The sequence below is a fragment of the Phyllobates terribilis genome, unplaced genomic scaffold (assembly GCF_046119375.1).
Source record: "Phyllobates terribilis strain yellow unplaced genomic scaffold, ASM4611937v1 Scaffold_2__4_contigs__length_985480577, whole genome shotgun sequence".
In the NCBI taxonomy this organism is placed as follows: domain Eukaryota; kingdom Metazoa; phylum Chordata; class Amphibia; order Anura; family Dendrobatidae; genus Phyllobates; species Phyllobates terribilis.
The window spans coordinates 123,721,211-123,749,205 of record NW_027362762.1 but is presented as its reverse complement, the minus strand read 5'-3'; the positions used below and the strand labels follow the sequence as shown (position 1 = coordinate 123,749,205).

Here is a 27,995-nt window from a genome sequence, read left to right as displayed (position 1 = left end):
TAGAACAAGTCCCACACACAGCTAGAAGCCCAATATTTTTTCAGAGGTAGATGCAGTCAAAAAATGATTTTGAATTTGCAACCTGATGGAGGTCAGTATAGATGGACTAATAGAGAAAGTCCCACACACTGCTAGAAGGCCAAATATTTTTTCAGAGCTAGATGCAGACAAAAAATTATTTTTAATTTGCAACCTGATGGAGGTCAGTATAGATGGACTAATAGAGAAAGTCCCACACACTGCTAGAAGGCCAAGTATTTTTTCAGAGCTAGATGCAGATAAAAATTATTTTTAATTTGCAACCTGATGGAGGTCAGTATAGATGGACTAGTTTCATAGTTTCATAGTTTATAAGGCCGAAAAAAGACAATCATCCATCCAGTTCAGCCTATTTCTTGTGCACTGCAGCTATTCCGCAGCATTGATCCAGGGGAAGGCAACAAAAAAACATGCGGTATAGGCCAATTTACATCATTGAGGAAAAATTCACTTCCCGACACCAATCTGGCAGTCAGATTAAATCCCTGGATTAATTAACTAAGCATAAGATGTAATTTTATTGTTCTCAAGAAAGGCATCCAGGCCTCTCTTGAACTCGTTAAGTGAGTTGGACATCACCACTTCCTCTCCCAGAGAGTTCCAGAGTCTCACGGCTCTGACCGTAAAGAATCCCCTTCTATGCTGGTGCAGGAACCTCCTTTCCTCCAGACGCATAGTGTGCCCTCTCGTCTTTGTCACCATCCTTGGTATAAACAGGTCATGGGAGAGATCTCTGTACTGCCCCCTGATGTATTTATACATGTTTATGAGGTCTCCCCTAAGCCTTCTCTTTTCCAACGTAAATAGGCCTAATTTTGACAACCTGTCTGGGTATTCTAGTCCCTCCATTCCCTTTATTACCTTAGTCGCCCTCCTTTGTACCCTCTCTAGCTCCAATATGTCTTTCCCGAGCACCGGAGCCCAGAACTGTGCACAATATTCTAAGTGCGGCCTTACCAGCGCTTTATACAGAGGAAGAACAATGTTCTGATCACATGCTCCTATTCCTCTTCTGATGCATGCCATGACTCTATTTGCCTTCGCAGCTGCTGCCTGACACTGGTTACTCCAATTTAATTTGCTATTAACCAAGACGCCCAGGTCCTTCTCCATGTCAGATTTCCCCAACGGTTTCCCATTTAATATGTATGGGTGACTGCTGTTTTTCTTTCCCATGTGCATGACCTTACATTTATCGGCATTGAACCCCATTTGCCATTTTTTGGCCCAACTCCCCAATTTATATAAATCCTCCTGTAGCTGTGCCCTATCCTCATCTGTATTAACTACTTTACAAAGTTTAGTATCATCTGCAAATATTGCTATTTTACTATGCAACCCTTCCACTAGATCATTAATAAATATATTAAATAATATAGGGCCCAAGACAGACCCTTGAGGCACCCCGCTAGTAACCCTGACACACCCTGAGCTTACTCCATTGATAAACACCCTCTGCTTTCTATCACTCAGCCAGCTAATAGAGACTAATAGAGAAAGTCCCACACACTGCTAGAAGGCCAAATATTTTTTCAGAGCTAGATGCAGAAAAAAATTATATTCAGTTTGCAACCTGATGGAGGTCAGTATAGATGGACTAATAGAACAAGTCCCACACACAGCTAGAAGCCCAAATATTTTTTCAGAGGTAGATGCAGATAAAAATTATTTTTAATTTGCAACCTGATGGAGGTCAGTATAGATGGACTAATAGAGAAAGTCCCACACACTGCTAGAAGGCCAAATATTTTTTCAGAGCTAGATGCAGACAAAAAATTATTTTGAATTTGCAGCGTGATGGAGGTCAGTATAGATGGACTAATAGAACAAGTCCCACACACTGCTAGAAGCCCAAATATTTTTTCAGAGCTAGATGCAGAAAAAAATTATATTCAATTTGCAACCTGATGGAGGTCAGTATAGATGGACTAATAGAATGATGCTATGCCCAAAAGATTTTACTTCACTAGGTGCAGTAAAAAAATTGGTATTCTATACACAGGTGGTATATCTTGCAACACAGATAGGCTACTCCACTGACTAACACACTCTGCAATAGGCCAAAAAGGATTAGCTTTGCTAGATTCAGCCAAATGCTGTGAAAAAAACTTGCACAGCACTGGCACAGACCTGCCTGGCAAAAACTGATAGGAACTGATGTAACCTAGTCCTGAAAAGGACTGCAATTACAATTAGTCTTTACTCCCACAATCTATCTATTTAAGAGCACAGACCTGCCTGATAAAAGTCGTAGGAAATGCTGTAACCTAGTCCTTAAAAGGACTGCAATCACAACTATTCCCTACTCCCAAGCTATCTGTAGATTTGTGCGAAAATTGGCTTGAAATTAACAAGGTATAGCGCACACAGCAACAGCGGTGCCGCAGCTGCAGCAGTGAGAAAATGGTGGCGACGGGGAAAATGGCTTGGTCTTATAGGGCAAGGACATGTGACATACACTGCCAATGACACATGCCCTTGCTTGTGTGAAAAAAAGCACTTCGCTCCGTGTGTGCGCTGCTGATAGGCTGACAGATTGCACCTCCCCACTGTAAATGCGGGAAAGAGAAAAAAAAATGGAGATCTTCATTATTCCTGCAGAAATCCATCCCTTGCCCCTCCCCCCACCCCGCTGTACACTCAAACTGCATATTAACATTAATTTTCATCATTACTGAGAAAAAATCCAGTTATGATTTTGGTGCACGAACAGTTATCGAACATAACCTCGAACAGCCGAATTTTTCTCAAATCGTTCGTGTTCGCCGAACGGCTCGAACACCGCCCAAAACAGCTCGAATTTGAGATTGGCGAACAGTTCGAGTCGAACAACGCTCATCTCTAGCTTTAAGGCTTGTTTTGGACAAATCGATGAAGAGCCTCCATTCCTCTGGATTATGACTCATCTTCAGAGGTTCCATTAAACTGTCGATGTTGTTGCATGCCACAAGATCGCCCTCCATGAAGAAGTATTGGACAAGATGTTTATCACAGTTACAAAACAAAGAAATTCGAACATCGCCCGCTAGGAGATTACACTGCTGTAACCTGGAACCTAAGAGCTCAGCCTTTCTCTTGGACAGATCTAAATTTCTAAAAAGATTGTTCAGTTCACTTTGTGTTATAAGGTGAGGTTCAGTTGAGGTTGGTGACAGAAAGTGGATTGTGAGAGGCAGATACTTCATGACCCCAAGCTCCCTCTTTTCCTCAGTTAATTTGACTGAAAATGTTTCTGGTGCTTTTGGTCTGTTTTTATGTGCTAGAGCCACCAGCTGCACTGAATCTCCTCTCAGGTCACTGGGGGCTGAACATGACAATACTCCCCATAGAAAACTGTGTCACTTCTTTCCGCTGTTCCAATCTGCTGAGGTACATCACTTCCCTATATCACTTGAAATTTTGGATTATTGTTCACAAACTGAGGCTACCACTCCTATTTTCAATGTTCTTCAGTACTGCTGTAATAAACCACAAACAGATTAGGCTTTTTTTCTGTGGAAAAAGCTGTGCTCTCTCACCTCATATACCTACACTGTAAAAGCCTAAAATGGTGCTGCTTGTCTGGCCTTTAACATTCTTAGTGGCTGGGATAGCTCCCTTGATTAGATATGCCAGACCACGTGATGTGATAGTTGCAGAACATGACTGGGAAACCTACCTAGAAGCTTCTGACGTCCGTGGCTTGCTTTCTGAGTCTTCATCAATATGTGAAATGACGCTGTGTATTTTTTTTCTTGCAATACTTGCAAATCGAATCGCAAAGGACCAGCAAATTTGAGGAAACTTGATTTGTAGTTGATCCTCAGCAGATCGATCTGCTCATAACTCCATATGATCCCTCAAAGGTTTTGCAAATAAACTCCTTCAATGCTAAGGCTGTTTGGTTGGTGTGAGTAAGACAGTAGTAGTAGTTGTTGTAGTAGTAGTACTAGTATTAAATCTTGTATTTCATAAAGGTACTCTTGTAATTACTGTATTTAATTTTTGTTATTGTTAGCATTATATTATTTTTATGGCTGGAAATACATGTATTTTTTAACTGGAAATACATTTTTTCCCCACATCATTTCAGTATAAATATAAAATACTCTATAGGCCAGGGGTCCCTAACCATGTGACTTGCAGCCATGAAAAGTTTAGAGTTGCCTCTTCCTCCTTGCTGGTGTCATCCCCTTCAGCATTTCGCTGTCTCTGCCTCCTTATTTGCCTGTGCACTCAGCATTGCAGGACATCGAGAACATCGAGGGGACACACCAGTGAGCCAAGAGCACTGAGCATAATTTAAAAGTGCTGTCTCAACTACAGTACTTTTCAAGTGAGTTCAAGTAACAGTCTGCGCTGACACTGCTCGCTACCAGCAATAGGCTGGTTCTGTTTATAATCTTTAATGCTGACTTAGTCTCACTTCCTGTGCGGACAGCTAAAGGCATTGAAGGCAGCCAATACAAAATTTTGGGTCCCCCTATGATCATTCCAACATCACCTACCACAAAAAAGCATAAAATACATTGGCAGCTCCAAAAAATAGCATAATGCAGCGTAAAAAATTGACTCCCTCCCTCAGTAGCATAAATTTCACTAAACAGTTTAATGCTACCAACCAAATATCAAAATGAAGCACAAAATACACTCTGAATGGTGCCAATCAAATTCTATGACTGCCAGAGATAGCTCTATTCGGCTTTCTCTTATAGTCTACACACACATATATATATAAACGCACGACACACATACAAATATGCAAATTACCTCTTCAAAAATGATGACTAGAACTCTAGGGCCACCTATTGTAAATAGCAATCCTAAAAGTCACTATTGACCCTTTAATGAGCCTTGCCACATGACTTAGTATAAAAGCCAAACCAAAATCTAAAATTGTAGACATGGTGTTTTGGGATATTGCCCTTCATCAGTGCAAAGTGTACGTTCTGATTTCGCTGTATGAGAGGCTTCTTAGTGGGATATAATTGGTAATGTTTCTCTTTGTGGAGAGGGACATGTCTACCATGCCAGTGTAAGGAGAGTTATAAGGTCTTATATCAGGTCAGGAGTCCAGTGGTCTATAGGGAAATCACAGTCCACACAGAAACAATAATATATGGATGTACTAATTTAGCTTTAACACCTTAACGACTTATAACTTACTATATCTGTCATAAGTTGTTTCCCTGCCTTTGATCCAGGCTTACATGACGAGCCCGCATCTTTCCCGGCAGATGATGGCTGTGTTATTCAGCCATCATCTGCCTCTAACAGCAGCGGATGGGGTGGAGCTCATCCCACAGCTGTTAACCTGTTAAATGCTGCTGTCACTCTGTTTGAGAGAGAAACCGTGGATATATTCACGCTGCTGATGAGTAGATTAAAGATCCAAACCCAGGCGTTTGTGTAATTGTGTTTTTTAATGTATGCGTTTCGAAGTACACACACTTATTCCTCATGATACAACCACAATTTATAAGTTTTGGTTTTATGGTTAAATAAATGCTATAAATAAAAAAATAATTGCAGAATTACACTTTTTTTTTGCTATTTCGCTACACTTGTAATTTTTTTCCCGCTTTCCATTACATCATATGATAAAATTGATGGTTTCATTCAAAAGTACAACTCATACTGCAAAAAATCAAGCCCTGACATGGCTACATCGATGAAAAAATAAAAAAGTTATGGTTCTTGGAATAAGGGGAAAAAAAACCAAAGCACAAAAACAAAAAAATCGCCCGGTCCTAAAGGGGTTAAGGTACGTTCAAACAAACTTTTTTTTTACGTCAAATGTTTGCCTATGTTCTTCAAAAATAAAATTGCAGTATGTAGTAATCTGGTCCGATTTACAGGCTAGACTGGTGCTTGTAAATAGCAGACAGTTCCTGCATCCCTTCACTATGTGGATAGGCGCAGGGACCTGCACACAGAATCAATCATGCCCTCAATTTGCGGACGTAACTAATTTTACAACGGCAATCTGAACGTAGCATAAAACAGTAGTAGATACACTCGCCCACTAACCCGAGTTAACCTGAAATAAACAGAATAACCCTTTAACAACTATCGAAAACCCTTTTTATCCCACACAATTTGGCTTCTAAGATTTCTTTACACATATTTTGGCTCCAGATCATCTCTCAGAGCGCATTTATTTTAAAAAAGGATAGAACCTCTGCTATAGGCATTGACTGAAATCATAGACAGAGGATTTATAATCACGGCATGGGGAGGTTTGTGATTCTGTGGGTAGACATTAGGGGAGGTTTGTGATTCTGTGGGTAGACATTTTATTTCAGTCCTCGATCTATGAGTCATCGATGTGCTGTTCTAGTCACGAGCTGTATATAAGAGCTCTGCTAAATCTTGTCAGGAATTTAGGGGTTTGTTTTCTACAGTTTACCCTTTAATTAGGAAGATGCACTTGGGAGTATAAAAAACCTCAATAAAATGATAAGAAATAGATAAATCATAAAGCATGTAACAGTATATATTTTAAAAGCTGAACAAAGCTAATCTTTGGCTTATGCAATATACAGCATAATATGTATCTACTGAAGGACTCTGATGACTTTGTGACTGTGTATACAGTACTAGTCAAAAGTTTGTACACCCCTGTTCATGCAGTTGTTTACCTTGTTCTAAGAATAAGTGCACTGTAGATTCAGACTGAAGGCATGAAAACCACAGATGAACGCATATGGAAACAATGAGTAAAGAAACATGTGAAAAAAAGCAAATATGTGTTAAACCTTAGATTCCTCAATGTACCCCCTTAACATAGTGTTTTCCACTACATTCAGTGGCTCCGTTGGGGCTTACATCCAAATCCAGACAGGGCCATTGACCATAATGATGCAGATGGAGTCGCAATGTGCTCTGTCATGCATCATTTTCGGCTGTATATGCTTAGTTGAGGTGGTCAACAAGACGTAGTCAACCACGTTTTGCTGGTTGCCTCCAATAGGCATATATACGGCAAAAAATGATGCGCGACAGAGCACATTGTGACTACACCTGCATCGTTATAGTCATTGAGCCCCCTCTGTGCATACTCCTGAATCCCGTTTTGCAGGGATTTCAACATAAGCACCGATGGAGCCACTGAGCGTAGTCGCAAACGCTATGTGAACCCAGCCTTACACTTATGACAGCTTAACAAATCCTTGTCATTCTCTCAAGCAGCTTTATAAGTTATTCACCTGGAATGGCTTTCCAACAGTCTTGAAGGAGTTCCCAGAGGTGCTGAACACTGCTTTGCTTCAGTAGTGCAACTCCTCATAAACCATTGCAATTGGGTAAAGGTTGGTTGATGTAATCTGACAAAGTTTTCCATCCTTCTCCTTCTAGGTCACATAGCCCTTACATAGTTGTGTTTTGGGTCATAGTCCTTTTGAAACACAATTGATAGTCCCACAGAATGTAGAATGCTGTGTTAGCCATGCTCGGTAAATATTCCTTGAATTTGGAATATATCACCAACAGTGTCACCAGTAAAGCACCTCCACACCACCACAGTTATCCTTCTATGCTTCACGGCGTGCACCATGAAGTGAACATGAAGAAATCATCCGCTCTCCCTTTCTCACAAAGACATGGCAGTTGGTTCCAAAAATATAACATTTTAACTCATTAGACCACAGTAGAGATTTCCATTTATCTAATGTCTAGTCTTTATGTTGCCTGGCCGAAACAAGTCTGTTCTTGTTTGTGCTTCTCAGTAGTGGCTTCCTGACAGCAATTTGACCATAAATGCCTTCTTCTTGCATCTTTCACTGAACAGTTGATGTTGAGGGCTCTTGGTCTTCCAGTTTCAGCATAGTGATTGATGGTGTTCATGACTGCACTTGAGGATACCTTGAAGGTTCTAGCAATTTTTTTTAATAAATGACCTTCATATCTCAAAGTAATGATGGACTTCTTTTTTTCTTAACTTAGTTGAGTTGCTTTTTCCATAATCTAGCTTAGATAGAACATTTGTGGAATATGGCTCAAATCTATATGAATACGTGTGACAAAACTTCCTCTGTAAAACCCACCTAATGGACAAAAGCACTTTGTGAAGGTTGGTGATTTCACAAATAAACTCTTGCTGAGGAATGCTTCTTCACTGGAAGTCATTCCAGGGGATTACCTTATGAAGCTGCTTGAGATAATGGCAAAGGGGTGTGAAGCTGTCATCAAGGTAAAAGGGTGGTACTTTGTGAAATCTATGGTTTAACATTTACTCTGATTTGTTTCACACATATTAAAGGTGAACGAGGCGATGTAGGTGGAAGAGGCAGGGGAGGAGGTATCCAACACTGTTCATGTGTTTTTTTTTTGTTTTGTTTTTTTAGAGAACATAGACATAAAAAAAATAAAAAATAACAATCTAGAACCAGGAGGCAGAGGTCCAAGTGAAGGAGGTGGACTTGACGGTGAAGGTGGAAGATGCAGGGGAGGAGGTATCAAACACTGTTTTTGTGTTGTTGTTTTTTTTAGGGAACTGACTTAAAAGAACATAGAATAAAAAAAAATACAAAATGATAATTTAGAACCAGGAGGTAGAGGTCCAAGAGGAGGAGGTGGAGGTGAACATTGCAGTGTAGGTGGAAGAGCCAGTGGAAGAGGCATTCAACACTGTTTTTGTATTTTTTTGGGGAGGAGGTTTAGAGATTTGACTGTTTTTGTGTTTTTTTGGGGAGGAGGTTTAGAGATTTGACCTAAAAGAACAGAGAATTAAAGGAAATAAAAATTCACAATCTAGATCCAGGAGGCAAAGGTCCAAGTGGAGGAGGAGGTGAAGTAGGTGAAGGAGGTAGAGGTGGATGTGGCGATATAGATGGAAGAGGCAGGAGAGGAGGTATCCAACACAGTTTTTGTGTTTTTTTTATGGAACTGTCCTAAAAGAACATAGAATAAAAAAAAAAAAAAACAATCTTAAACCATGTTGTGGCATGCTGAGAAAGTTTTGACACATTTCAGCCATGCTAACCCGGACTTCCAAGGTGATGGCGATGGCCCAGCTGCATTGGTGACTTCCTCATTCTCCTCTGCCTTGTTCTTCCACTTATCCCCCACTGTCAGGTGGAAACGCTGTCAGTAGTGGCTCTTGTATTTACGCATTTTGCAATCCCGCTCCAGTGATGGAAGTAATGATGGTACCTTGACCTTATAGCAAGGATCCAGCAGAATGGCCACCTAGTAATCAGCAGTGGTAACAATTCGGTCAACTCAGCGATTGTTGCGCTGGCACAGCAGCATGTATTGGCTCATGTGTTTCAGGCTACACAGAGGTAACAACAAGCTTTCCTCAGTGGGAAGTGTATGGTCTGGGTCCTCTGTATCCCCCCAGCCACACTCTAGTGATGCCTTTGAGCTGCTTTGAGTGCCATCCTGCTGTGGACACGGTTCCTCCTCCTCATCCTGCAAAACTGGCCCTGGCTGAACAGTTGTGTACCTGGCCACTGTTGGTACAGGAACCCACCCTCTGATCCATGCATGGACGACAAGCCTGATAACAGTGTGAATGGTCCCTGTTCCTTCTGATCCTCTTCCTCCTGTGCCCCACCTCATCCATCATTGCATGAAGTGTTTTTTTCAGCAGATATAGAAGTGGGATAGTAACACCATGGGCACTGGGCAGTTGAGGACAGATAACATGGAGTCTTACTCATAGGTGGTGAAGTGGTGTTGCTCCACAGAGCGACTCAGCCGTGAATGCTGCAGCTGAAACTCCACTATTGCTTGCTGCTGTTCGCACAGTCTCTCCAGCATATGCAAGGTGGAGTTCTACCTTGTTGGTATGTAGCATATGAGGTGGTGAGTGGGAAGGCATAAGTGAGGCTGCAGAGCAGAAAGGCAAGCAGCAGCAGGGTGAGAACGCAAGCGCGCACACATTGCCCACACGTTCAGCAGCAGCTCTGACATATATGAATAATATTTTAGAAAGTTCTGCACCACCAAATTCAGCACATGCACCAGGAAAGGGATGCTGTAAAACCGGCTAGGCCCAGAGCTGCTACGAGATTTCGCCATTATCGCACACTACCAGGCGGGGCTTGAGGTCCACTGGCACCAAGCACTCATCTATCTACTGTTTGATCACCATCCACAGCTCCTGCATGGTGTGGGATCTGTACCCCAAACTAATGAGTTTCAGAACAGCGTGCTGTTGTTTCTCCCTGGCTGTGCTGAAGTTGGTGGTTGGTTGGTGGTGCATGTCTTACTGTGACCAGATGAAGAGGTGGTGGAGGAAGCAGAGTAGGAGGAGGAGGCAGCAACCTGGACAGAGAAATGTCCAGCAATCCTCATTGGTGGTAGGACATGTGCTAGAACGCCTTCTGCCTCTGTCCCAGCCACCAGAACATTTACCCAGTTGGCAGTTAGGGAGATATAACATCACTGGCCATGCTTACTGGTCCACATATAGGTGTTTATGTGGACCTTGCTACTGATGGCATTGCGCAGTGCACACCTGATTTGGTCCGTAAAATGTTTGTGCAAGACAGAAATGGCCGGCCTGGAAAAGTAGTGTCGGCTTGGAACAATGTACTGCAGGACAGCCAGTTTTTTAAAACTGTCCGTCTCAACCAGCCGCAATGGCAGCATTTCAATGGCCAGGAATTTGGAAATGCTGTTATTCAGTACCATGGCTCCTGGTTGGGTAGGGGGATTATTCCTCTTTCTTTGAGGGTTTGGGGGATGGAGAGCTGAACACTTCCATGGGATGGTGTGGAGATGCTCGGTGACAGTGCTGGTGGTGGTGGGGCTGTCACATCCTCTCTTTGCGGGGAGACAGGTGGCCTTGTTGATCATGAGCGGGAGGAAGTGGCCGAAAACACAGCAGAAGAGGGAGCAGGAGGAGGCTCAGATCTGTCATGATTTTTAAGGTGTGTACTCCACTGCACTTCATGCTTGGAATTCAGAGGCCTCGTCATGCAGGTGGTGCTCAGGTTCAGAAGATTTATGCCTCGCTTCAGGCTCTGATGGCACAGCGTGCAAACCACCAGGGTCTTGTTATCAGCACATTGGCTTTAAAAATGCCCCACCAGGGAGCTCCTTTGAGCTGGCTTTGGTTTGCTCATTTCCCCAGCTCGGTAGGCAGTAGCAGCCGTGGAACAGGCTAGGGGCCGCCGGCTGTTGTTTTGCACCCTGTTCCCTCTTTTGCTGTGCTGCTGGGGTAGCATGACCATCTCCTCTTCCTCCGAACTGCGCACATCACTATGATGACCTTTGCTCCATGTGAGGTCTAGGACCTCATCATCCTCCATCATCTTCCACCCACTCCTCACCCCTGCTCTCCTTGCTGATCTGCACACTGCAGAAAGATGATGTAGTTGGCAACTGTGTTTCATCATCTTCTGAGATGTGCTGTGGTGGTCCACTGACTGTGTGCACTAGTCCTCCGAAGTACTCATCCTCCAACCTAAAAAGTGGTTGGGCATCAGTACACTCAGATTCCTCCACTTCTGGTGCAGGGCCATGTGGATGGGCCATGGAACGCCAGCCAGAGGACTCATCAAAAAAGAGAAGAGACTGCTGCATGACTTGGAGCTCAGACTGCTTGGCTGATTTGCAAGGGGTGAGGCGGAAGCTGGATGACCATGGTCTTCAGTTGCCAACTCTGTGCTTTCTGTAGGCGACAGGGTAGAAGAAAATGTGAAGGAACTGGAGGCACTCTCACCCATCTAATCTAACACCGCCTCAACATGTTCTTGCCTCACCATTCATGTAGTGGTACTCGGCCATATGAAGTGATGCAGAAAGTCCTGTCACTTGTATGCACCAGAGGAAGGTGTTTCATATGGGCACGTAGTAGGCACCGAATGACCATGTCCTCTCCCTGCAGCAGCTACACCACCACCACCAGCTACACAGGCATCATCACATCCTCTATTTCATGCTCTCCTCAAATATCAATAGTGCAGATGAAAATATGAAACTTATAATATAACCGGGGATGCGTCCCTCTGTCTGAAGCCTCTATAGACTGCGCATGCACGACGCGCAGTCTGGCTCCAGACAGAAGAACGCATGTAGCCGTTACAGGTAAGAGGAGTGTATGGCACCGGAGATCGCGGTATGCATAGACACTGAACGCATACCGCGATCTCCGGCACCATACTTACATACTTACCTGACCGGGAGGAGTGTTGCCGCGGCGCCTCTCTTCACTGGAGACTGGGGCAGGAGTGGGGCGTCGGATCGGCGCATGCACATAGCTCTATCCTGCGCCATTTTACTGAAGACACATTTGCAGTGTCTTCAGCAAATTGGCGCCGGACAGCGCGGTGCTCCGGCGCCGCACTCCTCCCCCGGCCTCCGGCAGAACAGGACGCAGCAGCCCTGGAGCACAGAGAAGAAAGGTGAGTATAAGTGTTTATTTTTTTTTGATGTGTGTACAGCGTGAAAGGGATGTGGGGGCTACACATACCAGGATTGGGGTGAAGGGACCACACATTGCAGGATTGCGGGGTGAGGGGTACCACACATACTAGGATTGGGGTCAGGGGTACCACACATACTAGGATTGGGGGGTGAGGGGTACCACACATACCATGATTGGGGGGGTGAGGGGTACCACACATACCAGGATTGGGGGGGATGAGAGGTACCACATATACCAGGATTGGGGGGATGAGGGGTACCGCACATACCAGGATTGGGGGGATGAGGGGTACCACACATACCAGGATTGGGGGGATGAGGGGTACCACACATATCAGGATTGGGGGGATGAGGGGTACCACACATACCAGGATTGGGGGGATGAGGGGTACCACACATACCAGGATTGGGGGGATGAGGGGTACCACACATTCCAGGATTGGGGGGATGAGGGGTACCACACATACCAGGATTGGGTGGATGAGGGGTACCACACATATCAGGATTGGGAGGATGAGGGGTACCACACATACCAGGATTGGGGGCATGAGGGGTACCACACATACCAGGATTGGGGGGGTGAGGGGTACCACGCATACCAGGATTGGGGGGTGAGGGGTACCATGCATACCGGGATTGGGGATGAGGGGTGCCACCCATACTGGGATTGGGGATGAGGGATGCCATGCATACCGGGATTGGGGATGATGGGTGCCACGATACTGGGATTGGGGATTGAGGGGTGCCACACATACCGGGATTGGGGATGAGGGGTGCCACGCATACCGGGATTGGAGATGAGGGGTGCTATGCATACCAGGATTGGGGATGAGGGGTGCCATGCATACCGGGATGAGGGATACCATACATACCAGGATAGGGATGAGGGATGGGGTACCATGCATACCAGGATAGGGATGAGGGATGGGGTACCATGCATACCAGGATAGCGATGAGGGATGGGGTACCATGCATACCAGGATTTGGATTGAGGGGTGCCATGCATACCAGGATTGGGGGGTGAGGGGTGCCATGCATACCAGGATTGGGGTTGAGGGGTGCCATGCATACCAGGATTGGGGTTGAGGGGTGCCATGCATACCAGGATAGGGATGAGGGGTGCCATGCATACCGGGATTGGGGATGAGGGGTGCCATGCATACCAGGATTGGGGATGAGGGGTGCCATGCATACCAGGATTGGGGATGAGGGATGCCATACTTACCGGGATTGGGGATGAGAGGTGCCATGCATACCGGGATTGGGGATGAGGGGTGCTATGCATACCGGGATTGGGGATGAGGGGTGCCATGCATACCAGGATGAGGGATACCATACATACCAGGATAGGGATGAGGGATGGGGTACCATGCATACCAGGATTGGGATGAGGGATGTGGTACCATGCATAACAGGATTGGGGTTGAGGGGTGCCATGCATGCCAGGATTGGGGGTGAGGAGTGCCATGCATACCAGGAATGGGGTTGAGGGGTATCATGCATACCAGGTTTCTGGAAGGAGGAGGCCCGAAATTCCAGAATTGGGATGAGAGGTGCCATGCATACCAGGATTGGGGTTGAGGGGTACCATGCATACCAGGATAGGGATGAGGCGTGCCATGCATACCAGGATTGGGGGTGAGGGGTGCCATGCATACCAGGATGGGGATGAGGGGTGCCATGCATACCAGGATAGGATGGTGGGGACCGGATGGGGACAGCACAAATACCAGGAGGGGGTCAGCACATACCAGCATGGGAGACCATATACCAATAAAAATGCTCGCCACCCGGGCGTAGAACGGGTTCAATAGCTGGTATCATATAAGAGAAATCTGCTTCTTTTTCCTTATAGACTGATCTTTCATTTTCAATATTCTCAATTCACAAGTAAAAGCTTCCAGTAGTGAATAAAGAGTTTCCCATTTTTGTGATGATAGATGTCAGCTGGTGCTCAATAAGTTTTATGAAAAGGGGAGGAGGTAGAGGCAAACAGAGGCATTCTCCTGAAGCAAAAGTTACAATTCAAGAACAAGAAGACTTAATTATTTTATTTATTTGTTTTTCTCAGTCGCTTATACAGCAACATTAATTCTACAGTGCTTTACGGACATCCACATCAGCATCACTGTCCTCACTGAGACTAACAATCTTAATTCTCTTTTAGTATAATTTTTGGAGTGTGGGGAGAAACCGGAGAACCCAGAGGAAACCCATGCAAACACGGGGAGAACATACAAACTCCTTGCAGATGTTGTCCTTGGTGGGATTTAAACCTAGGACCCCAGCGCTGTAAAGCAGCTGTGCTAACCACTGAGCCACCATGTTGACTTATTACAATTTTGTTTTACTGCATTCTGAAAAAAATTGATAACACATGTTCTAAAAGATATTTTCACTAGAAAATCCTGGGGTTTTTATTAAATGGTTGTCCCCTTGAAAAAAATATTATATTTAGATGTGTTCAAAATAGAAAAATATACAACTTACTAATATATTTGCATTACCAAAGCTATCCCAATCTCCTGATATTAGTGTTGGATACTGGTTCGGGCATTACCGCTTCCAACTATGGCACACAAGAGAGTTTTCTGTGTCCAAACATGACCACTGTCCGAAAAACCTCACTGACTGACTCATGTCAGTAGCTAAGCCAGCCCACATCTCTGTCATCGCTGATGCATGGATAGAAAATGGAGCTGTTTTAGCTATTGAAATTAGCCAGTCAGCCAGCCCCCTTCCCACACAGCTCTGGTCACATGCCAATACAAAAGGTTTCACCTTTGTTGAACCCAAGTGGAATAGAGCCACAGAGTCAAGGATCAGCGTTGTATTCTGGAGATTGTGATACAGTTAGCAGGCTTTTGCTATGTAATCTGAGAGTAGCAAGATGGTGGGACAGAGAGCCTGATTCTAGCGATGTATCACTTACTGTAGTGCTTGGTAAACGCAGTTCACACTTTCAGTATTTGGTCAGTATTTGTAAGCCAAAGCCAGGAGTGGGTGATAAATACAGAAGTGGTGACGTGTTTCTATTATATTTTTCCTCTGATTGTTTCACTCCTGGTTTTGACTTACAAATACTGATGTAAAATACTGACCAAATGCTGAACCTGTGAATGTGGCCATATAGCTTGGATAGGATCCCTGTTTTCTCTACTGTACATGTAGCAGTGGTCAGAATGCTGAGCTGTGTATAACCCAGCCCATACCAGTGATTGGCAGCTTCCTGTGTGCACTGTGCATGGTCAGCAAGCTGCCAATCAGTGGGGAGAGGGGTTACACCGATTAGCCTGACTGCTTGTCATGAAATACATAGTCCTGCAGTGATAATTTTCTGCAGATAAAACACTGATTGTATTGAAACGACAGCAAGCTATTGAGCAAGTGACACATCCCAAGGATCAAGCTCTCTACCCCTGCGTTTTGCTGCTCTCATATTAAATAGCAAAAACCTGCTGACAGATTCCCTTTAATACATATATATACAGTATATACAACCCCTGGCAAAAATTATGGAATCACCGGACTTGGAGGATGTTCATTCAGATGTTTAATGTTGTTGAAAAAAAGAAGATCACAGACATGGCACAAAACTAAAGTCATTTCAAATGGAAACTTTAGGGCTTTAAGAAACACTAAAAGAAATCAAGATTAAAAATGTAGTACTCAGTAAGGGTAATTTTTTTCAGACCAAGCAGAGGGAAAAAATTATGGAATCACTTAATTCTGAGGAAAAAATTCTGGAATCATGAAAAACAAACCACAAAAGAACACTCCAATACATTGCTAGTATTTGTTGCACCATCTTAATAACAGCTTAATAAGATATACAAAACACTGAATGTAGCAGCACAAAAAAATAACCATATTCTGACCGACAAATAATCAGGTCCACAAATAATCATGTGCTTACTGTATGGAGTAATATAGAATGGCAGACCATTCGGTAAGACATGTAACAAAAGAGAGAACCACCGAATCATAGGTCAAAAAGAGAGACAAAGATTGGTGCATGACGTCAGCTGGTGCATGACGCGGCGCCCGTAACTTCCGGTCCCTCCTGACGGCGCATGCGCAGGTACAGAACTTCGCCTGTTCCCATTGATCGTTATTGATTTGTTGGTGCCCGCCCCCATCTGGGTTGTGGGTTGTTACACATAGGGATTGTTTGGGCGGGCTTTTAACATCTGATTGGCCACAATAGTATTTTTAAGCACACTGATGTATATGGACGTTACCTGTCATTCACATGGTTTTCCTTTTTCTTTGTATGTTGAGTCCTGCACAGTGATTGGAGTTCATTAGTCACATAAATGAATTTGTCGTATTTATGCTTGGCCCTGCAGTGCGGTCATGCTGGTGCATATAGTGCCACCTAACCATAACTTCTAAATAAAGGTTTTTTATGATTAATTATCTTTGTCTCTCTTTTTGACCTATGATTCGGTGGTTCTCTCTTTTGTTTTAATAACAGATTGCAGTCTCTGAGGCATGGACTTAATGAGTGACAAACAGTACTCTTCATCAATCTGGCTCCAACTTTCTCTGATTGCTGTTGCCAGATCAGCTTTGCAGGTTGGAGCCTTGTCATGGACCATTTTCTTCAACTTCCACCAAAGATTTTCAATCGGATTGAGATCTGGACTATTTGCAGGCCATGACATTGACCTTATGTGTCTTCTTTCAAGGAATGTTTTCAGTTTTTGCTCTATGGCAGGATGCATTATCATCTTAAAAAATTATGTCATCATCCCCAAACATCCTTTCAATTGATGGGATAAGAAAACTGTCCAAAATATCAATGTAAACTTGGGCATTTATTGAAGATGTAATGACCGCCATCTCCCCAGTGCCTTTACCTGACATGCAGCCCCATATCATCAATGACTGTGGAAATTTGCATGTTCTCTTCATGCAGTCATCTTTATAAATCTCATTGGAACGGCACCAAACAAAAGTTCCAGCATCATCAGCTTGCCCAATGCAGATTTGCGATTCATCACTTAATATGACTTTCATCCAGTCATCCACAGTCCACGATTGTTTTTCCTTAGCCCATTGTAACCTTGTTTTTTTCTGTTTAGGTGTTAATGATGGCTTATGTTTAGCTTTTCTGTATGTAAATCCCATTTCCTATAGGCGGTTTCTTACAGTTCGGTCACAGACATTGACTCCAGTTTCCTCCCATTCGTTCCTCATTTGTTTTGTTGTGCATTTCCTGTTTTGGAGACATATTGTTTTAAGTTTCCGGTCTTGACACTTTGATGTCTTCCTTGGTCTACCAGTATGTTTGCCTTTAACATCCTTCCCATGTTGTTTGTATTTGGTCCATATTTTAGACACAGCTGACTGTGAACAACCAACATCTTTTGCAACATTGCGTGATGATTTACCTTCTTTTAAGAGTTTGATAATCCTCTCCTTTGTTTCAATTGACATCTCTCGTGTTGAAGCCTTGATTCATGTCAGTCCACTAGGTGCAACAGCCCTCCAAGGTGTGATCACTCCTTTTTAGATGCAGACTAATGAGCAGATCTAATTTGATGCAGGTGTTAGTTTTGGAAATTAAAATTTACAGGGTGATTCCATATTTTTTTGCTCAGAATTAAGTGATTCCATAATTTTTTCCCTCTGCTTAGTCTGAAAAAAATTACCCTTACTGAGTACCACATTTTTAATCTTGATTTCTTTTAGTGTTTCTTAAAGCCCTAAAGTTGCCGTTTGAAATGACTTTAGTTTTATGCCATGTCTGTGATCTGCTTTTTTTCAACAACATTAAATAACTGAATGAACATCCTCCGAGCCCAGTGATTCCATAATTTTTGCCAGGGGTTGTATATGTATAAACATATCTGAAGAAGCTTTTTCCAAATGGACGACCTCTTCAAGTTGTCATTATAAACCTATATGTGTAATTGAGTATGTTGTTTGGACTGACAAGAAAAAAAATGTAGACCTCTCTGATTGCTTAACCCCATAGCACCCAAAATAAATGATGATCACTGGTGTCATAACAGTTCAACAAACAGAACGTTCTCTGATCCTATAGTCTCCCGCAGTGTTGTTGTCATTCTCAGTGACATTCCTGCAGGTAACTCTATTGATACACCAGCATTTCCTGCAGGTTTGTCCTAGTTAACGTCCTCATTGATGGGGATCTGCCTGCTGAGAACCTTCTTCTGAGCCTTGCCTGAATAAAGTGAAGATTGGGCACCTGCACCTCTGCTCAGTTCATTTTATATGGTACTGCAGGAGAGTTCTCAGGATCTTTGGGTTTCCCAGTGGTAAAACCTATTTGATCACTTTTTACATTTTGAAATATAAATAAATAAGTACCATGCCACAGCTAATAGTCAAATTGGCATGTGACTGTCAAACAGGTACGATCTTCAATGTTGCTATTCTATTTCAAATATATGTTAAATATTTAAAGGGTTTTTAGAATTTCCAGTTGATGATCTACCTTTATATGTTATTATTATTATGTTGTATATGATCAGTTGGAGTCTAACTTTAGAAATCACCATTGACCAACATATTGATGGGACTGGACAGCTGAGGCCTTATCGATGCTATGGCTGTGCCTGGAAGAGCAGCTTAGATCATTCATGTGAACATTGCTCGGTAGAGTTCAGCTACCACCCCAGAGTGTGCTGCGCTGCCACTCCTGAGTGTGCCATGCTACCACCCCAGAGTGTGCCGTGCTGCCAGAACAGAGTGTGCCGTGCTGCCATAACAGAGTGTGCCATGCTACCACCCCAGAGGGTGTCATACTGCCACCCCAGAATGTGCCGTGCTGCCACACCAGAGTGTGCCATGCTATCATGCTAGTGTGCCATGCTGCCACACCAGAGTGTACTATGCTTCCACACCAGAGTGTGCCATGCTGCCATAACAGAGTGTGCCATTCTAACACCCCAGAGGGTGTCATACTGCCACCCCAGAATGTGCCGTGCTGCCATGCCAGAGTGTGCCATGCTACCATACTAGAGTGTGCCGTGCTGCCACACCAGAGTGTACTATGCTTCCACACCAGAGTGTACTATGCTTCCACACCAGAGTGTACTATGCCTCCACACCAGAGTGTGTCATGCTGCCATAACAGAGTGTGCCATTCTAACACCCCAGAGGGTGTCATACTGCCACCCCAGAATGTGCCGTGCTGCCATGCCAGAGTGTGCCATGCTACCATACTAGAGTGTGCCGTGCTGCCACACCAGAGTGTACTATGCTTCCACACCAGAGTGTACTATGCTTCCACACCAGAGTGTACTATGCCTCCACACCAGAGTGTGCCATGCTGCCATAACAGAGTGTGCCATTCTACCACCCCAGAGGGTGTCATACTGCCACCCCAGAATGTGCCGTGCTGCCATGCCAGAGTGTGCCATGCTACCATACTAGAGTGTGCGGTGCTGCCACACCAGAGTGTACTATGCTTCCACACCAGAGTGTACTATGCTTCCACACCAGAGTGTACTATGCCTCCACACCAGAGTGTGTCATGCTGCCATGCCACGTGAATGTTACTTTGTAGTATTCAGTGAGCACTTCAGTTCCTTTGCTTTGCTGATTGGTAGAGGTACCATGCTTAGATCCCTACCAAATATAAATTCATAGACTATCCTAAGGATAGGCCATCTATTATAAATTGTGGAAAAACCCTTTAAATCACAATATTATAATATCCCATAAATGCGTCATAATAAAAATCCTTTGATGATGCTAACTGATATTTTTCTCTATTTTTCAGAGACAGTATATGATGGCATAAAATATGGCTCTGTTTTACTACAAAAGTAAAGGCAACAATTCTCATTTCCAAGATCGGATCCCCCTCCGAATTGTACGCTCAGAGTCTGAACTCTCTCCATATGAGAAAGCCTACCTAAATTCGGTGGAGAAAGGTGATTTCGCCAGCGTGAAGCAATCACTTGAAGAAGCCGAAATTTATTTCAGGATCAATATTAATTGCATTGACCCCTTGGGAAGAACAGCGCTATTAATTGCCATTGAAAATGAAAACCTTGAACTGATCGAGCTATTGCTAAGTTATAATGTCTATGTTGGCGATGCTTTACTACATGCCATAAGGAAAGAAGTGGTTGGAGCAGTGGAGCTGTTATTAAATCACAAGAAGCCAAGTGGAGAAAAGCAGGTAGGATAAGCATATTATCATTGATCAGTATTACAAAATTAGATCAGTTTAATTTTCTTTCTGAGGTATAGGAAGAAAAACCTTATATGGTGTTGCAAAATGTCATTACTAATGTGTACAAAGTATCTGCCTACTACAGCTGAGTAATGTAAAACCTAACAAAGAACAATACATTTTTAGTATGGCTGTGTTCACATCACATTTTTGCCACATGTTAGTGGCTCCATCAGGGTTTTCAACTGAAGTCCTGAAAAATATGACTCAGGCAAATCTGCCGACAATGCCATTGACGTTGATAAAGTAGATGGAGTAACTTTGTGCTCTGTCTGAACTCCTTTTCAAGGCGGGCACAAAAATGTGGTCAGTCACTCTTTTTTGTAGAGAAAGCAGAAAAATCCAGCTCACAGATGAAGTCCAAAAAAGTGAATTTTGTTTTCCAAGGTACATGAAGCGAAGATTAAAATTGTGTATTCACAAAAAAGAGAATACAGGCATCTTTTGACGCGTTTCGAGCGGCAAGCACTCTTTGTCAAGAGCCTTGAATAGGAGTTGTCAAGACAAAGAGTGCTTGTCGCTCGAAACGTGTCAAAAGATGCCTGTATTCTCTTTTTTTGTGAAAACACAATCTTCATCTTTGCTTCATGTACTTTGGAAAATAAAATGCACTTTTTTGGACTTCATCTGTGAGCTGGATTTTTCTGCTTTCTCTATTGAATGTTGCACCCTGCCCAGGTGCTATCCGTGCTCCAGAAGTGTGGAACTGCAGGTGGTGAGCTGGATTTACTTCTGTGACTCTTTTTTGCACTCTTCAAAAAGGCAAGCACTTTTGTTTTTTTAAAACTTTATATGGAAGCCCCAATGTAGCCACTGATGTGTGGCAAAAAACTTGATATGAGCATAGCCTTACATGTATACTATTAAACTTCCACTTGGTAAGCTAGTGTGCAAATTTAAAAACGTGAGTGCTTCATGTAATGAAACCATATTTCCCCCAATCAGGACAATGGAATTTTAAATTTATCCATCTGGTTATTCCAACCTTACTCTAATAAGTGATATGGATCGGTAAATACTTGGATCAGACAATTAAAATTCCTGGTGAATAAAGGGTTTTTCCCATCATATCATCATACCTGAACACCTGCCTCTTCCGACAACCCTTCAACGTGGAGTAACCCTCGTTCCACCACACCGCTGCACAACTAGCTCTACCCCCACCTACTGTATCCTCACCCATCCCTTGTAAACTGTGAGCCCTTGCGGGCAGGATCCTCCCTCTCTTCTGTACCAGTCGGTGACTTGTATTGTTCATGATTATTATACTTGTTTTTTATTATGTATACCCCTTCTCACATGTAAAGCGCCATGGAATAAATGATGCAATAATAATAAATAATAATAATAATTAGAGCTATAACAGGTTATCATCGGTCCTCAGGATAGGTAAAAACTCTCTAATTAGCACCACTCTATTCATGGTCAACAAGACTTCTGGAGAAAGCCATATACAGCATTTTGCGATCTCCAGCAGAACCATAAACAAAGGATGGGTGGTCCATATACCATCACACCATGCCAATGAGGTATTTCAAAGCCCCATTTTGGACTTACAAGTACTATTGCTGGGGAATGTACATACACTTGAGTTCTCCAGAACAGAAGCCACTCTTTAGCATGACTCTTAGCTCTGGCTTATAGAAGAGGACTTAGGCAATGAATATTGAATATCCTAATCATACAACCTCTTCAAAATCACTTTCCTTTGTTAGCCTTCATTGTTCTAAATGGTCGACTAGTTGGGGGATATTTATTAAGCAAAGTATAACAATATTTTGGTACAAATTGTACCAAAAAGTGTCTTATGCAACATGCAGCAAATACTTACTATACCTGCACCCCATTCTTTCGTAAGGGGACTGTCGGAGATTGCAGAGTGCTGAGCATGACTGGTCTTCGGCACTCCCAAATATGACTTCTGGCTTAATCAGTATTGCATTTTTTTAAACTGGCTCTAACTTCAAAAATTGGCAGTATTTGTAAATAATGTGTTTTATATTCCCATTGCCCCTATTAAATGCTCTCAGAAAATCACTGCGGACGTTGGCATTTTCCGCAGTGTTCTCTGTGCTTCACTTCTATTTGAAACATTCCCCTCGATCTAACATGAAATTTTGGGAGTATGCTGATCTAATTAAACTTTTAGGATATCCTTTTATGAAGAACCTTCTAGACAAAATGGTCAATTGTTCCCTATAATTAGCACTCTCAGTGCAATTCTTCCTAATATGACAAAACTGATTATAGGGGAGATTACAAATACATTTTTATGTAATGCTTTAAATCAATCTTTGAGAAATATGTCTTTGTGGTAATCTTTCCTGTTTATGTCTAAATCTAAAAGACTATGCTGTCGAGGCTCATGTGTGAGGTGAACTTTAATACCTAATAAACTCCAAATGATGAAAAAGTTATCAATGTATTTGTAATAAACTATATGAGGGGGAAAGTAGTGATATAATGGGACTTGAATCCATCCATATACAAATTTGTATAACTGGGTGCGATCTGAGTCTCCATCACAGTTCTCTCCTCTGATAGTAAATTTTGTTCTCATACACAAAGGTGACATAAATGCTAGCCCCTCTAGAATGTGCAAATTTTCTCTTTAGAGAGGAAAAGGACTAGAACTCTAGTGCCACCTGTAGGAAGTAGCAATCCTAAAAGTCAATATCGACTCTCTAATGAGCCTTGTCCCATGAATTAGAATTAAAGCCAAAACCAAAATCTCAATTTGCAGACGCTGTGTTTCGGGGTACTGCCCCTCGTCAGCGCAAAGTGTGAGATCTGGTTTAGCTGGGTGACTTTTAGGATTGCTACTTCCTATAGATGGTACTAGAGTTCTAGTTTTCTTCCTCTCTGAAAAGACAATTTGTATATTTCCAAGAGGAGCATTGGGGCTTAAAAGTGTCCTCAATGCGGCATGTCAAGTTTAACATATCATTCTCCTGAAGGAGAAACGTTGCCCCTTGAAGACCCTCTAAAATAAACTCAATATGTCACTGAGGCAACATACTTTTGTGTTCAAGATGGGGTCTCAAAACATATAACCCTAATTTAAGCTCAATGTTGTAACAGAGAGAAGACCAACTGAGCGTGCCAAAAATAAAGTATTTTTCCAACCTTATAGATTGCAAATCTTTGATGAGATCAGTGGAATCACTAAGGTAGGAAGATAATTATAATACCAGCAGTTGTAAATGTAATTCAATAAAATGGTACAATTGACTGGTTAATGAGTTTATTCCGGATATTATTGGTCTTCCAGGGGGATTTATTGTATCCTTATGGTTTAGATAAATGATAGAAAAGTGCAATACTTGTGTATGTAACTTTTACAGATCCCTTCTCCTTCTTGAAGAGAAATCTTAATCTGATTGGCTCTCTCTCATTTTATTATAGTTTTTCAAGTATTCTCCCACAGGGTTATGATCTAATTTCATAAAAATTCTCATCTCCAAGGATCCTTAAAGCTTACTGCATATAGGTGTTGTGATCCTTGAATACAATTGCTCCACCTTTATCTGTTGCTCGAATAATTATAGCTTTGTCTGATTTGAGGTTGGCTACAGCTCGTCAAAATTAATTTTCATGGAGATTTGTCTTAGCCATATTACCATTTTTAAGGAGCTGAAAATCTTTTTGGATGCAATGATAAAACGTCTGCAAATAATGACCCTTATTAAGATGGGGGTAAAACTTAGATCTTGCCGCCACATCTACAGGTGTAAAAGGGTCTCTTTGTTGTTCTGTAGCCTCATCATGTGTATTCATAGTTGATCCATTAGACCGTCTATCATTTTTTGAGATCTCAAAATGCCTCATCAGGGCAAGTTTCCTTTCAAAAGCATATAGATTCACAAACAGAACAAAAATTTTGAACTTTCGAGAAGCACAAAATGCTAAACCTGGAATAGACATGATATCTTATTTTTAGACATCCAATATGCCAGTTATGACAAATCTAGCATAGAAGCCATATGTCGATTAGTCTGAAAGGGCACTGTGCTTTTTTCACTTACTAATATTGCCCTGTGTAAAAACATGCTGTCTGGTCCCCTATAAGGTTGCAGTGCCCCTCACCAAACTTACTCACTGGACTTCTCTGTCGCTACACAAGTAGCCATGTTTGCCCTCTTCATTTTTTGAAAAGAATATTTATTAATCATATGCTCTGAATCATTAAGAATGTTATTTTGAATGCCAGTCTTAATAATGGTCATGTAATTTAGAGACTTAAAGAACCTGGTGTAGCTTATCACTCGCGTGCGCCTTGCCGGATATGTTTCTCCAGTCCCATAAATAGCACCATCACTTTTAACATATTTGTAAGGCTACTGTTTTCATTCCCTGTCCCACCCGGGCTACTTCCCAGCTCGACCCGTTTTGGCAAAACTGCCCAAACCTGGTGTAAGGACACCAAAAGATTCAATTTTTGTGCAAATTCACATTTTGCAAACATTCTGCAAATTTGAAGATCGTTGATTACTCCAGAATTCTGGAATAAACACCATGAAGAATTAGGGCAATAGTATATTTCATATAAATGTGGAATAAAACTAATATTAAAACACTAACTTCTAAACCAAATGTACCAATAAACATTTCTTGTACAATAGCATAATGTGTTTTTTTGGGTTACCTGCTTTATCCACTCCTTCATTTTTAGTCATATCCCTGATATCCTCTCATGCCTCTCATTACAGGGAAAATGAAGCATTACCTACAGTCCATTAAAATAGAAAATATTAGAGAAACGCATAGTTTTCAGATACCACATATTGTAATTAACTGTCAGTAAAAATATAATATTCTTTGACTCATTGGCGGCCAAGGTATCCAGTGCTGCAAACGTTATCAATATTTAAGATGATTTGATCTTTTTAATGCCTATACATATTTATGCAGTAATTCTTGTAATATACAGTCATGACCAAAAGTGTTGCCACCCTTGAAATTGTTCCAGAAAATGAAGTATTTCTCCCAGAAAATTATTGCAATTACACAAGTTTTCTTATACACATGATTATTTTCATTGTGGGTATTGAAATAACACAAAAAAGCAGAAAAAAAGCAAATTGGACATAGTTTCTCACAGGTCCCCAAAAGTGGGCCGGACAAAATTATTGGCACCCTCAACTTAATATTTAGTTGCCCATCCTTTGGAATAAATAGCTGTAATAAATCATTTCCTATAAACATCAACCATCTTCTTAGACCTCTCAACTGGAATTTTGGACCACTCTTCTTTTGCAGACTGCTCCATGTCTTTCATATTTGAAGGGTGCTTTCTCCCTACAGCAATTTTAAGATCTCTCCACAGGTGTCTTTCTGTGATCCAAAATCCTTTGATAATCTTTAGATTTCTTGATGTCTCACACACAGTCAAGGCACCCAGTGCCAGAGGCACAAAAACAACCCCAAATCATCTTTGAACCTCCATCATATTTGACTGTAGGTTCTGTTTTCTTTTCTTTGTAGACCTCATTCCGTTTTCAGGAAAAAAGTAGAATGATGTGCTTTACCATAAAGCTCTATCTTGGTCTTCTCTGTCCGCAAGACACTTTCCCAGAAGGATTTTGGCTTACTCACATACATTTTGGCAAACTGTAGTCTAGTTTTTGTATGTCTGTGTCAAAAGTGGGTGCAAAATAACCTCGGCACTCAATTTGTGAAAAATAGATGTAAAATTTATTACAGTCCAAACAAAACAGACGTTTCGGCCTCAATCTGCGGCCTTCATCAGTGTGGTCTACAACCAAAAATAAGATAACAATCAAATTACAGAATATAAGTGTAAAGTTACACACAATAAAGTATTTTAGACATGGAAAATAATAAAAATAAAAATAAAAAATCAGTGTCACATTTAGAATGAATTCAGTACACATAAGAGGAGGCTTTAGTAAAAAGTTGTTTGGAGTCAGGTGTATGGGGAGAGTGGGCAGATGCCTCTGGGAACATGTGTCAATCCTGTAGTTGTACATGGGTCATTAAGTAAAGTGCCAAAACCCCAAATATGCTAGGGTACTGTCAGAATATCTAAGTGGTGCATACCTGTCCACCTGTAAGGGAGGTCCTTGTGTCCAAACGCGGTGTCCACCGCTGGTTAGTGTGAGGTGACACAGTATGGTGGTACATGGTGCTATTTAAAGGCGCAGGGGGGGATGGTGATTGGCTAATAGGCCCATGGTGGTGAGTGGTGGAACGCAGCTCTGCGTGTCAGCAGAATGGCGTGCGTTCCGTGAAACCGGATGTGAAGTCACCGGATGTGACGTCACCGGATATGTCATACGTGGAGACAGGAAGTCCTATGCGTTTCACGTACAGATAAGTGCGTTCCGAGAGACTGGATGTGACGTCTCCTGATGTGACGTCATCTGGATATGACGTGCATGGAAACAGGAAGTCCTATGCGTTCCACAGTATAGGAAGTGTATCTCCATACATAGAGGTGTGCGTTCCATAGTCAGAGGGGGCGGTTACCGTCATGGTGGTCATCAGTCATCATGTCACGTGGATAGAAGTGCATGGTGATGAACTAAGAAAGTGCATCCAGGGCTGTGTAGTCCATTCTTTTGTGGTGGATCAGTGATCAGTCCATGGATGGTGTCCAACATAACATAATATCGTTATAAATTTTATCTGCAATACAAAATGAATAGTTAAGACCAATCATTAACATGGGATAATAATCACGACTTGTAATGTTATTAATTAGCTTAGAAATACATATCAATACAGATAGATCCCATACAGATACATCCCATCATATTGTGTGAACTGTCCACCAACTCAAGCACTTAATCCATTCGAGGTGAATATCCATCAGATGAAGGAGGCCAAGTCATAGTCCCTATTGAGACCCCTGGGGGCAAGGGACTGTAGTTCCTGTATCCAGTATGCCTCCCTCTGTTTGAGCAGGCGTACACGATCGCCACCTTTCCGTGGTGGTAATACCTGTTCTAATACTTGGAATTTCAATTGTGAGATCTGATGTCCTTGTGTGATGAAATGGAACGGGATAGGTAATAATAAATTTTTGCAACGGATGGTAGATTTATGCTTGGAAATTCTGTCCTTGATTGGTTGGGTGGTCTCACCAACGTATACAAGGCCACACGGGCACTTGATCAGATAAACAACAAATGATGTGTCACAGGTGAAGAAATTGTGTATTTTATATCTCTTCCCAGATTGTGGATGTTGGATGGAATCGCCCTGTATGACGTTGTTGCATTGCCTGCATTGCAGGTAGGGGAATGTCCCTGTCTTGGGATTCTGTAAAAATCTTTGCCTCGGGCCTGGGTTTGTCCCTCCGATGTCTGCATGTATTAAAGAGTCCCTCAGGTTAGTTGATCGTTTGAAACAGGGTAGAAAT

General features: G+C 42.4%; 1 protein-coding gene across 1 annotated transcript in view; it reads left to right on the top strand.

Annotated features, from left to right (window-relative positions):
• The window catches only part of TRPC4 (transient receptor potential cation channel subfamily C member 4), a 557,235-nt gene that overhangs the window by 223,360 nt on the left and 305,880 nt on the right, over positions 1 to 27,995 (top strand). Inside the window, exon 2 of the mRNA XM_073662572.1 lies at positions 20,153 to 20,557. Within this exon, the coding sequence (XP_073518673.1) occupies positions 20,177 to 20,557 (381 nt within the window). The 5' untranslated portion in view covers positions 20,153 to 20,176. The remainder of the gene's footprint in view (positions 1 to 20,152; positions 20,558 to 27,995) is intronic.